Source organism: Fringilla coelebs, assembly GCF_963513975.1.
Source record: "Fringilla coelebs genome assembly, chromosome: 4".
NCBI classification, from domain to species: Eukaryota; Metazoa; Chordata; class Aves; order Passeriformes; family Fringillidae; genus Fringilla; species Fringilla coelebs.
In genome coordinates, this window is record NC_140032.1 from 59,404,919 (window position 1) to 59,417,073 (window position 12,155).

The 12,155-nt window shown below is 43.8% G+C and overlaps 2 protein-coding genes across 4 annotated transcripts in view; one reads left to right on the plus strand and one right to left on the minus strand.

Annotated features, from left to right (window-relative positions):
• LRBA (LPS responsive beige-like anchor protein) overlaps positions 1-10,528 on the minus strand; it is a 363,835-nt gene extending 353,307 nt beyond the window's left edge. For 2 of the 3 annotated variants that reach the window (XM_084204142.1, XM_084204143.1), the window contains exon 1: positions 9,537-10,528. In XM_084204142.1, coding sequence (XP_084060268.1) covers positions 9,537-9,755 — 219 coding nt within the window. In that variant the 5' untranslated portion in view covers positions 9,756-10,528. The remainder of the gene's footprint in view (positions 1-9,536) is intronic. The other variant, XM_084204141.1, reaches the window with a different exon arrangement.
• Positions 9,754-11,303, plus strand: LOC311152721 (uncharacterized protein; the record flags this gene model as incomplete). Its single annotated transcript, XM_084204025.1, has 4 exons — positions 9,754-9,835; positions 9,883-10,022; positions 10,224-10,645; positions 11,117-11,303. 4 exons carry the CDS (start codon positions 9,754-9,756, stop codon positions 11,301-11,303), a joined length of 831 nt encoding a protein of 276 aa, XP_084060151.1.
• Between the last annotated feature and the right edge of the window lie 852 nt (positions 11,304-12,155).

A 12,155-nucleotide genomic window follows, 5' to 3' on the forward strand; every position in this document is an offset into this window, starting at 1 on the left:
CACTTTCCAGGAATGAAGCCAGGATTTGGTACATTACAAAGAAATCTTTCGTAAAGTCCTAACATGCAGGCAAGAAATCCAGCTCCAAACCTTCCCTGTCATGTATGAGCAACTAGAAAACCTTATTCAAACATCTTAACCACAAGGTCTGACATTTGCTTCTTTCTGTGCCTTCTCCCCATACTCATTAATGTGGCTTTTTTTTTTTTTTCTGTGTATGAGCCTAGTCTTTGCATTAGAGGTGCTACAAGTGATCCTTTACAAGTCACTCACAGCATCCTCAATCCTCACAAATGGCAATTTGAATCTCCTCCTGCCAAGGGGAGAAATAAGGGTGGCTTTCACTTCCTGCAAAGGTGAGACTTTACCAAATCAGCAAAACTCCCAAAGAGCCCTATACATTCCTCTTTAAAAGCAGTACAGAGGAAGGGCACAAGTCTTCAGCAGATGAGTCATGGAATAAACATGTCCCCAAGGCAATGCTCCTGCCAATCAACTGATCCACAGCAACTGCAGCACAAGTGGCATTCACAGATTCCCAGCCAGCTACAGATTCCAGTGGGTGCTCAGACTCATTTCTGCAGCCAAGGATGAAGGCAGCAGGTACCAGGTCATGGAAGAGGAGGCAAGGGGGCACAGAAAGGACAAAGCAGTGTCCCAGTGTGATGTTAGGCAGTGGACAATCTAATGTGGCACAAGATTGGACCTTACTTTTGAGGTAGAAATGGGCAAGGAAACATGGCAATAATTTCCTCATAAGCATTTACTGATTTATATAAGGATGGGAAACCATTGGTACGCTTTCTGATCTTGAGAACTGTTTTCACTTCACTGTTGAGTTGAGCACCACTGCTACCCTGTTTAAAACAAGCACATTTGAAGTGATAGAGACATCATAGCTTCAGAAGGTGACCTTTAGCTATAGATTGGACAGAGAATCTTATGCAATTCCAATTGAAAAATCCACTCCCACTATCTCAGCTGTTCTCCTATTCTATAACAGCAGCAATATATTAAAAACACACATCTCCCCATCTCACGTTTGATGGTTCAAAATACATTCTAAAACAATGCAATCACAGTTACTCAGTTTTATACTCCATTAAAAGCCAGGCATTAGGGCACCTGAATTACACACTGGAACCAAATCCTACAGTATAAGTAAGCTCCCATTATATAGGGAGAAAAAAAAAAAAGCTTGCAAGTTCTTTTCAATCAAGTTCACAACCACAACTAGAGACAAATCACATGCTTAGTTTCAACAAAAACATTAGCAGGAGGCAGATGCTGACTGGACTAATAGTTTCCATTTGTTTATTTAACAGTCATGCACCATTCACAACATTAGTCATTTGATTCTTATCCTCCCCTCAATGGCATTGTTTTAAGGCTCATCAGCAATTCTACTTCTGTATCACTGGCCATATTTTTTGTAACTGAAGTCTATAATTCCACATAAAAAACTTTTGGGTTTGGTTTGATGGGCAAGGGGGTGGGGAAAGTGTGTTGTTTTTCAGGTTGGTTTGGGGGTTTTTGCGGGGAGGGGATTGTGGTTTTGTTTTTTTAGGGTTTTTTTTTTTTGGTGATGGTGGTTTTTGGTTAGTTTTCTAAAGCACTGATTGATTCCAAGGTCCACCTGGATCATTAATAATCACGCACAAAACAATTGTCTTTAGGAATACTGTTTCAACCCCAAGAAGTAAAAACAGCACAACTTAGAAGCTTCTCTAATAACAGATTACTAAAACTTAGAAGTTGCAGGATCTGCAAAGCCTTTATTCAGCAGTTCTACAGCAACAGGGTTTATCTCACTCCTTACCTACCCCCACCCAAACCACATTTGGGAAAGCAGCCAGTACAATTCCCACCCAAAAATACAGTTTGAAGTTTGATAAAGGAACCACTTTGTGAGGGGCTTACCATGAAAACCTTCAGTATCCTGGACTCCATAATCACACATTTCCCAGTTTACTGTGAAATGCTACTGGTTCTCTTTTTGCTGGTCTTTTATTAGAGAAATTGCCCTCCTGCTGCAGTTATCATCTTACCTGCTGCTTCCTGGTGCCTCTTGTCTTTCAGGCTTTCCCAAAGAGAGAAGCTACAGGTCACCCCATGCATTCTTACAGTTATTGTTTTACAGGGCTAACCCAGGACAAACAGAAATTTAGAGTATCTAAGTGGGGCAAATACAATAGGCTCCATTTAGCAAATTTATCTCAGTAATTTCTGTCCACACCTCAGACAAGAGCTGCTGATGGAAAAGGGGGAAATGCTTACACACACATAACACACTTTCCTAGAACAGATGAGTTACTCTGGTTTTGATTTCCAACTGCAAAGGAAAGATAATCCAGAAGCTCTTCAGGTCTTGATTTCTTCAGCTGCATCAACAAAGGAGAAGAGGTTTTTGCCTGAACAATTCAATTCCAGCTTTTCAGTCACACAAAAAATAATCTGAATTTTCTGCATTGATGCATATGGATTTTTTTTCCTAGATATATGCAGAACACAAAGACATCAACAAAACTATTCATATGCAGACTGCAGTAAAGAGACTTGCAGCTCAGACTCATGGAACACTTACAGGAGGCAACAGAGCACATGCTATTCCCACTAGCAATTCTCATTTAAATATCTTCTCAAGGCAGCTATTAACAAGAAAATCATCCCTGGGCTGCTCCCAGCTCCCCACTTGCTACTAGGGGAATCCAGTGCAACAGAAGGCATTAAATCATTAAATTTTTGTTCTCCACAAATTAGTTTCTATTTAGAAACTACTTATGCCTATTTGTGAAGCTCTGGAATCTAAAGCACCGTGGCCACACGAGCTTTTCACAAATTATTCCAGGCTCCCAGTGTCAGCACAAAGCCTCCAGTGGCTCAGGGAAAGGTACTATTGCAACTCCTGCAGTATCGTCATTTGGTGAGTTTGATTACAGCAGTTGTGCAAAGATGCATCTCGATTGCTATCTGCCCTAAGCACAGAGCGCTGCATGCTGGAAACTGCAGTCTCCACTGGCCAATCAGAGCATTCACAAAGCAGGTGGCAATAGTATCCTGTTTTACCATATTCATGGAGCCCTCAGACTTCTGGCAAACAGCCAAAGCTCACAAAGCTTGACCGGTTCCCAGAGTCAAATAAAAATGGCCAAACTAGCTTTTGGATGGGCAGTTACATGATCTAGCCTGATATCAAGTTCACCAGAAAAATCCAAAATTAGTTAAAGCAGAAACGTAATCTAAATTAGGACATTAGTAATTAGGTCAAGCTAATACCAAAAACCATTATGCAAAATGTTGCGAAGAGGCCAGCAAGGCCTCCGGGGGCTGGGGAAGACACTTGAACAGCAGAAAGTTAGCTAACTGCAATTAGTGATTATGAACAAAAAGTTTCTGCCAGATTGACCCATTTAAAATAAATAGAAGTTTTTAAAAAGACATGCATAAACTTAATGCATGCAAGACTGAATTTAACAGAATATCTTTTTAAAGAAGATAGAAAAAGACAGAAACACCAAAGGTAGCAAGAAGCTATTTCACATTCCAGTGACTAAACAGCAGAGCTTATTTCATCTGTGCAATGGATTAAAGTTTCTTCCTTGAGGCTCATAAAGAACTTGATGACTGCATGAAGGCAGAACCTATCAGTGCTTTAAGCTGCCAACTTATCTAGCAAAAAATAAAAGGTCAGAGCAACGCATCAAGTGAGAGACAGCTCAGAATGAGTGCAGGTTCACCAAGAGGTGGTAAAGCAAATATACAGATAGTGAATGAAACCACAGACAAAGCTCATTTTTATCTTTCATCACACTTCAATCCATAACACATGCCAAAAAAAATATCAGGCTTGATGGTTTTCAGAAGGCAGGGACTTCTCAGCAAACTTCAGCATTTGAATGTACACCTGATGAACCACTGAGTACTGAACACTGTACCAAACCAACACTACCTCAAAAAAGAACAGCAACTTCAAAAGCCTTCTTTTCACTCACACTCATCTTCAAAGAGATTATTGGAGGAGTGAACCAAAGTGTGCTGATTCAACATGCATTTATAAATATCCATTTTTGTATCACTCTGCAATATCCAGCCTTTGTGGCAACCTTGACATGCCATCCACCTGCTTCCCTGATGCTTTTGACTAATTTCATTCTATTCCCTAATCCGCAGATGCTTTTCCTGAGCCAGTCCATATGGCCCCTAGGTTTCTGTGCTCTCTGCACTGCTGGGTCAGGCCCATGGTCCATCCAGGCCAGGACTGTCTGGCAGAAGCAGCAAAAAACACTACCCAGAGACAGCAAAGCAACCGCAATGGAAACCTGATTCCCTCTCCTCTGTTACCAGACACCACCTAGAAAAATCTGTCATTGAACTGATGTGTTCCCCTCTAACAGGGAGTTCTTAGCCATGCTATAAACACATTTTGACCAGACATACTTGTAGAACAAACTGCTAATTAAAAATTGTCAAACAAATTTTGCATTATTGAGACAAGATAAACATAAATGCACAGCTCAGCTTTGCTTTTTTGACTTCATGTTTGTACAGAGTCTAATAATGTCAGTAAAAGATGCCAACACTGCTGTAAAACACAAAGCATGTTCCAGGCTTTCACAGACACTTGAAATCTCATATTGGACACACGAAGCTATAAAAGTCTGGCAACTTAGTGGAAGAGTTAGCAAAACTGAACACTTTCCCATGCAGTCTTTGAAATTTTGTCCTCAATATGTTGTTGTCCTACATAGCGCTTTAAGTTGCAGTTACAGAAGTGAGTTGATACTACAGCCAAAGTACAAACCAGCTCCTCTTCAGAGCCTACACAATTTTCTTCTACATTGCTGCATGCCTAATTAAAGACTGCTATTACCACCTCGCTACATTCCACATTTTTCTCAGCCAACCACAAAATTTCCCTCAGTTCCTGCATATACTACATAGAGCAATATTTCCACCAACTACAAAGTAATGTCCAAGTTGCATCAACACCTGAAAAAATCCCCAATATGCATCACTTCAATAAGTAAAAACCATGCATGACTTCTAACACAGCTGACTGTTCCATTTACTATGATTTTTTTTTTAAACCCTACAAGCCTGACCCAGCTAAAGCCACAGACTTACCTTATCATCTGTACTTTAAGTGGACAGAAGTGACTGAACTAGGATAACTGTAGCCAGAGGTGTATTTACTGGGAAGCTACTAAGGAAGACTGAATCTATTAGGAAACACACAATATTCAGTGATATTCCAGGAACTACTTAGTTACTCTCACTTGTCATCAGCATTGATAAGTTTATGTAGAAAATAAAGTCGCTGAAAACATACAGTAATGTAATGAAAGGAATGCATTGTTATAAAGACATTTATGGTGGATTTTTACTACTGCAATACATTTAATTCTATCAGCATCAGCTTTGCGGGGTTTCTACAACATGATACATGCAAAATAAGTCTGTGACAAGAGATGAGAAAAGGGGAATTCAGATTTGACTAAAACCATTATGAGTTACAGCATTGCAGCTGCATTAGTGTGCCAAAACCATCCAAATTAGAAATGTGATGTATCAGCAGGAAAATAATCTGCAAGAATTTTTTAAAGTTATTTTGATTTTTTTGTTTGTGGTTTTAGTTTGTCTGGCAGAAGTGAAAGAGCTGACAAATTAAATTTACAAAGCAATTTAAGCCTCTGCTCCTCAGATCCCATTATTTTTCTGCCAAAGGTGATAAAAACTTGCATTTCTTTCTCATTTGCACTTTGTCACTCTTGGTGAGAATCTCATAATCCATGAACAGAATCAGAAACAACTGCACATTCTCTTCACCAAAGAGAAATTAAAAAAAAAAAAAAGGCTTTGCGACGCAGACTGGGGGGAAAAAAATCGAGCCAAATCAAGTAACAATCTATACCATAATCAATAAAACAAATTGAAGCACTAAAGCTTTTTTAAACAAAACTGGCTTAGAGCTATTTTAAGTTAGTAACAGATCCCACTGTAAGTAATTTAGTTTTTCATTCTACCATCTTCTCCAACCAGGAGGGTTTTTAATTTTAAAAAACAAAGGGGGGCAAATATGAGGTAATGAACAGGAGTTCACCTGATTTGTATACAAAGGAAATTAAAGGAGTTATTGCTGCCCAAAGTCAATTAAAAATAAAATTCACACTGCATGAGGAATATATATCCATAGTTTAGCTTAGTCTGTCTAAAAAAATATCAGAACAGATTAATACTTGAACAAGAATGTGCTTTCAAAGTTGTCCACAGAATAATCAGTTTCTTGAAAGCTCTTATTTCCCTCTTCAAGTTTAAGCGGTGCAGAAATACACAGACACATTCAACATGGGCTGGGAAGCTGTGTTCATTGATAAAACAGACCAAAACAAAGCACATCATCTTGTATGTTTCTAGGAGTAGAATTTCCAAAGACAACAAAATGAAACTAGTAGAGTTTTGATGCTAGAAGTGAGCTCATTAAGCACTTTGTTACACTGCTGGACAGAGAATATGTCAGAGGTGGCTCTCCAAGATCCAACACTGCTGAAGTGAACAACTCATTTGCTCGAGTAATCAGAGCGACAGAGGCTTACATTTCTTTAGTAAGCAGCAGATCAATTACTGTGCACTTTAGATTTTTGACCTCCTGAGTCTTTCACATATAGAATGCGATCATCTCTTAAAGATGAGAAACACCAAGACAGCACTTTGGTCTTCTCTTGAAAACCTCTTTATGCTACAGCAAGTTGGAAGGGCATAACTAAGAGCAACATGTTTTCTCAGGAAATTCAAATTAGGGCACCTAACATCCCTGTTTTAAAAATAATCTCTCCACTTTTTAGGATGATTATGCCATAAAGAATAAATATGCTAGGCCACCTTTCCACTCAGATTTGCCCAGCCCTCCTTGCACTCTGGTCTAAAGATGCCTCAAAATAGTGACCAAATAAAACCCCAGATAGCGCAGGTGTCTTCTTTCCAAATCCTGAGAAGCAGGCTAGCAGATCTCTGCTCCCATCCCTGGTGACTGCAGCAGTGACTCACCACACAGAATGAAACCAAACAGGAGGAGAGACAGGGCTTAACCCCATCAGGCAACAGCAGATCAGGGCGTGATTGTCATACCCCCTGCTCAACCTGCACACACCCAAGGAAATGCTCCCAGATCCATTGGGAAACAAACTACCAGAAAAGCCAGAGCTAAGAGTCACCTTTTCAGATAAAAGTTACAGATTTTCTGTACACCCACACAGAAGAAACCAAGTACACCACTGCTAACCACTACTTGGCACACCTCAAATTCTGGTCAGTGTGATTTCAGAGGTATTAACTGACAAAATGGTCACAGGTAACAAATTAACAAAGGCAGAACTCTGTGACAGATGAATGAACAACGCTTTGAAGGGAGACTTCATATCCCTCATATCCCAAAAAGCTACATCAAAAAGTCAGCTTCACAGTCTTTATTTAAAAAAAAAATCTAGAAAATAATGGCTTTCTGTAACAAAAATTACAAATTTGTTGGCTGGTTTGATTTTTCATGCATTTCAGTATCTTCCAAAATACCGGATTTGCCAGCTAGCTGATGCTTCCCTAGGTCTCAAAGAAATCAAGGGGCCTACTGTTTTTGCTATTGCTCCAAAATTTGGATTTTGTTCTCACATATCCAGGTAAAGTGTCCTTACTACCAAACTGTTGGCTGTGTCATGATACCCATCAGCTAATAAAACAATGTGGGGCACAATCATGACCTTTAGCCTCCCACATGTAGGCAGGTGTGCTGAAATGGTTGAGGAATCTTCTCAGAGAGGTCAGGGTTGCTGTTTCAATTGTAGAAAAAGTGAGAACACAGTTTCAAAAATTTCCAATGCCAGAAACTCTCCTCTGTCTATCTGGGAAATGAAGATCCAAGAAAATGCAGTCCACAGGTCAAATTCTCCAGACCTCTTAATCTAAAATCAAGCGTACTCTAAACCACACTGAAGGTTCTGCTCCTCTTTTCTCCAAAATGGAGCAGAACAGGAATCACAGGAATCAAGGAGCTTTTAAATTTTTAATTATTCTGCTGAACCTCTTTCACTGCTGCCATAAAATACACCTCCAGCACGCCACTCAAAAGGCTACACTAGAAACCAAGTAAAATTTAACACATTCATGAACAATTTCCCCTCACACAAGTGTCCCAAATTCCAAATTATTCACCAGAATTTCCTTTTGAACCTCATGTCCATATATGTGAGCACTCTGTTTAGTCCAGGACATTGTCAAGTGGACTCCAAGTACCTTTAATCACTTCCTCATACTTCAAGCATCCATGAAACCTCTGATTTGCACTTTATTTTTGTCACTACTGCCATTCCCCTGTATTGAGATTTTCATCCAAACAATCTAGGGCACTACACTGTTAATGCAAAAATATTCCAAGACAAATATTTATCACAACCCAAGATGATAACACCGAAAAACATGAAACAGACACTGCACACAAATATTTAGTGACCACTGAAACTTGCATGTAGCAAAGAATATAAAAAACAAAATAACCGAAATGCAAACAGCATAAAAAACCAGTATGACTTTTGCCTCAACTTTTCGTGTTACTGAGCTTTAAATTATTAAATGCTCTCACTTCCTGGTTTGTCAGAAACCACATTGTTTTGGAGTCAGAGCTGCTCACCCAAAGGAAGAAGGAGGGACGATAATTGTTTTTAGAGATGTTTTAGACCTCTGGTAATAGCAGAGTATCTTTGCAAACTTGAGGGTTTTTCTCCTAATATTTGATCTCCTGCATCATGGAAACATTACTTACTAGTCTAATTGCTTTAAATTAGGTAATTTAAAGCAATTGGCCCAAAAAGTTCAGCGGTATATATTAAATTTGTAGTTTCAACAAGGAAAAGTTGTATCCTCAATGTTTAGTGAGATCTGTTATGAAATATTAGATACAGCCACACAGCATTAAAAAAATAGCAGCTGAATCCCTAATTCATTAATTTAAAAAAGGACACTGAAACCATATTCTACTGTTCCCAAAAAAAACAGACCGTGTAAAACATGTTTGAATGAACTACTCCCTCACCCCTGCACATGGAACATGAAAGTTCTACCTACTTCCAAAGCCAACAGGAAGCAAGAAGGGATGTAAACATCTTTGAAAAACTGCTTTGACTTAAAACAGTGTGTGCTTTTTGATGACAGCTTGAGTTACTAAATTAACATTTAACTTTCTTGTTGAATACACCTGTTAAATGTTTAAACATAACAATACACTTCTCATTTCTAAATAAAGCAACAATTTCTCTGAGAAAAACTAAGGAGGAGGATGCTTACAGCTGATTCAAGTATAAGAATGTCTATAAAGAGGCTCATATGCTTTTTCCCCAGCTTTTGTGGTACGCAAAGAGAACACGGTTGAAATCCAGCATAGTGAAAGTGTAAACATGCAAAAAATATTAACAGAAAAATAGCAACAAAAAACCTGCCGATTCTTCTGCACACCCGTGCTGTTTTTCCCCTCATTCAGGCAATCAACTTACCAGGTTAAACACAGTGTCGACTATATCTCTGTTGGACACTTCACCAACTTCCACCAGTCCTGTCAGCACAGCAAATTTCATCTTAATGCCTCGGATGGGGACTCCTGGATTCAAAGGCTGCAGCACACTTCCCCCTTCAGCAGCATTTCCTTCTTTTCCCGCTCCTCCTCCTCCATCATCACCTGTTGGCTGAACAACTTGTTTGCCTTCACTCGCCATGGCCAGCTCACCGCAGGCTACGGCTTCCAGCGCCAGCTCCACACGCTCGCCGCTCCGGGAAGCCCTGGTCAGCCGGGAAGGTGAGCGGCGGCCCTCTGCTTCCTTCCCCTGAGCTCCGGTTCCCGAGAAAAGCGGAGTCCGGCGGGGGAGGGTGTCAGGCGGGCGGGGAGGACGCGCCCTCGGAATCGCGGCTTTCTCCTCGGCAGGAGGCGTCTGTCACAGCGCTGCCCTCGGGCAGGTATTCGCAGCCCTGAAGGACAGCCCGAGGTGTGTTTCAGCCCGCGCTCCGTCCGGCGCTGCCCACAGCCCGCACTCCCGGCCCCTGCCCCGCGCCCGCCGGGAGCCGCCCTGGGAGCGCTCACGCCTCTCCCCGCGGAAGTGCTCCCGGACCCGCCGTGCTCCGAGCCCCCACCTCAAGGGCTTAATCTGCTTTTTTCTCTTTTTTTTTTTTTTTTTCTTTTTACCAAGAGGGAACACGTTCCTCCTTCCCGCCCGGCTGCTGCCCGCCGCGGCCCCGGCTCTGCTGGGGCACGGCCACGGGCAGGTGCAGCGCCCCGCCAAGTTCGCACTCACCGCGGGCTGCGCAGGGGGCGCGGGCTGCCCGACGCGCGGCTCCGGGGCCGGGAGGCAGCTGCACTGCCCGGCTGCGGGCTGCGCTGCGCCGGCCGCCACTCCTCCCGCACAGAGGTGCCTCGACTTCCAGCCGCCGCTGCTGCCGCCGCCGCTGCTGCCGCCACCTCACAGCGCGGTCCCGATCAGCCCCATCTCCTTCCTGCCGGCGCTGCCGCTCGCTGCCGCCATGACAGCGCGGAGCCCCCGGAGCGCCTGCGCGGGCCGGGCGCGGGCGGGGCCGCGGCGCGGGGCGGGGGCCGCGGGCTGCGCACGCCCAGGTGAGCGCAGGTGAGCGCAGGTGAGCCGGAGCCGCGCTCTCCCCCTCATCCCCCGGGACGCTGCTCACCTGTGAAGATGCAGCGCCCGCTGGGCCCGGACGGTCTGGAGGCTTTGCGCAATAACTTGTCCCAGACTGTTGCAGTATTCACTGGTAGGGAAGGGGCCTCTGGAGATAATCCGATCCATTCCCCCTGCCAAGGCAGGGTCACCTGGAGCAGGTGGCACGTCCAGGTGGGTCTGGAATGTCTGCAGAGAGGGAGAGTCCTCCCTGGGCAGCCTGTTCGAGTGCTCTGCCACCCTCAGTATAATGTTCTTCCTCATGCTGAGGTGGAACTTTTAGTGTTTTAGCTTATGGCCATTACTCCTGTTCCGGTCGCTGGGCACTTCTGAAAGAGTCTGGCGTCATCCTCTGGGCACCCACCTTTGTGATATTTATGTGCATTAATGAGATCTCCTTCGGTCTTCTCCAGACTGAAGAGACCCCGGCTCCCACAGTCTCTCCGTAAGAGAGATGCTCCAGACCCCTCGACATCTTTGTGTCCCTTCCCTGGACCCCCTCCAGTAGCTCCTTGTCTCTTTCGTCCTAAGCAGCCCAGAACCAGACACAGCCCTCCAGACGTGGCCTCAGTAGGGCTGAGTTCTGTAGTTGTTAAATAACTGAAGTTTATTGCCTGAAGCAATTTTCTTTTTCTTTTGGGAGTGGTAGTTTTGGAGAAGGGGTTTTTGGGGGTTTTTTTGGGGTGGTTATTTTGGGGTTTTTTTTAAGAATCAAAGAAACCCAATGCGAACAGCGGGCCCCCAGCCCGGCGCTCTGCATTCGCGGACACTCCCCGGAGGAAAACCGCGGGAAACCGCAGCTGTGCGGGAGAAGAAGTTATTATTTGGATGCTCCAGCTCCGGCTCCTGCCGCCGCCAGAACGACCCCGGGGAGTCGAGTGAGTCTCTTCTACCGCCCAAACCTGCAGCATGGGCGGGCGCGCTGTCGCTCTTCCTCCTCCCCCTGCTGCCGCTCTCAGGAGAGCGCAAGGGGCGCGAATGTGGGTCAGGAGAGACGCACCCAGATGTGAGGAAAAAAGGGAGCGGGATGAGGGAAGGAAAACTCGCTCTCTTCCTTCAGGTGAATAGCCTGTGAAGGCGGTGCCGGTTGTTTCGGTTTCTCAGAGCCGCTGTCACAGCCGCTCCCCCGCCCCAGAAAAGTCACCCCAAAGGGGCGGCAGTGCCAAAACCCGGTGCCCCGAAGCCCCTGCCAAGCCCCGGGTGGGTGGCAGAACCTCCACGTATAGCTGGGGTAAAGCACGAGAACTGCTGCCCTTTTTGTGCTCTCTCCTAGGGTGACGTGAGCTATAAATAGGCATCAATCCCATCCTGTCTCTTTTCTTTGACCTTTTACTTGAATTTATTTGATATTAATCTGAGTATCTGTTAATAAAGAAGTGGGAGGGTCTGCTCGTCTGAACTCTTCTTTCCAGGAGTCTTCAACTGTGCATTTTTAAGGAGAGTGCCTGTGTT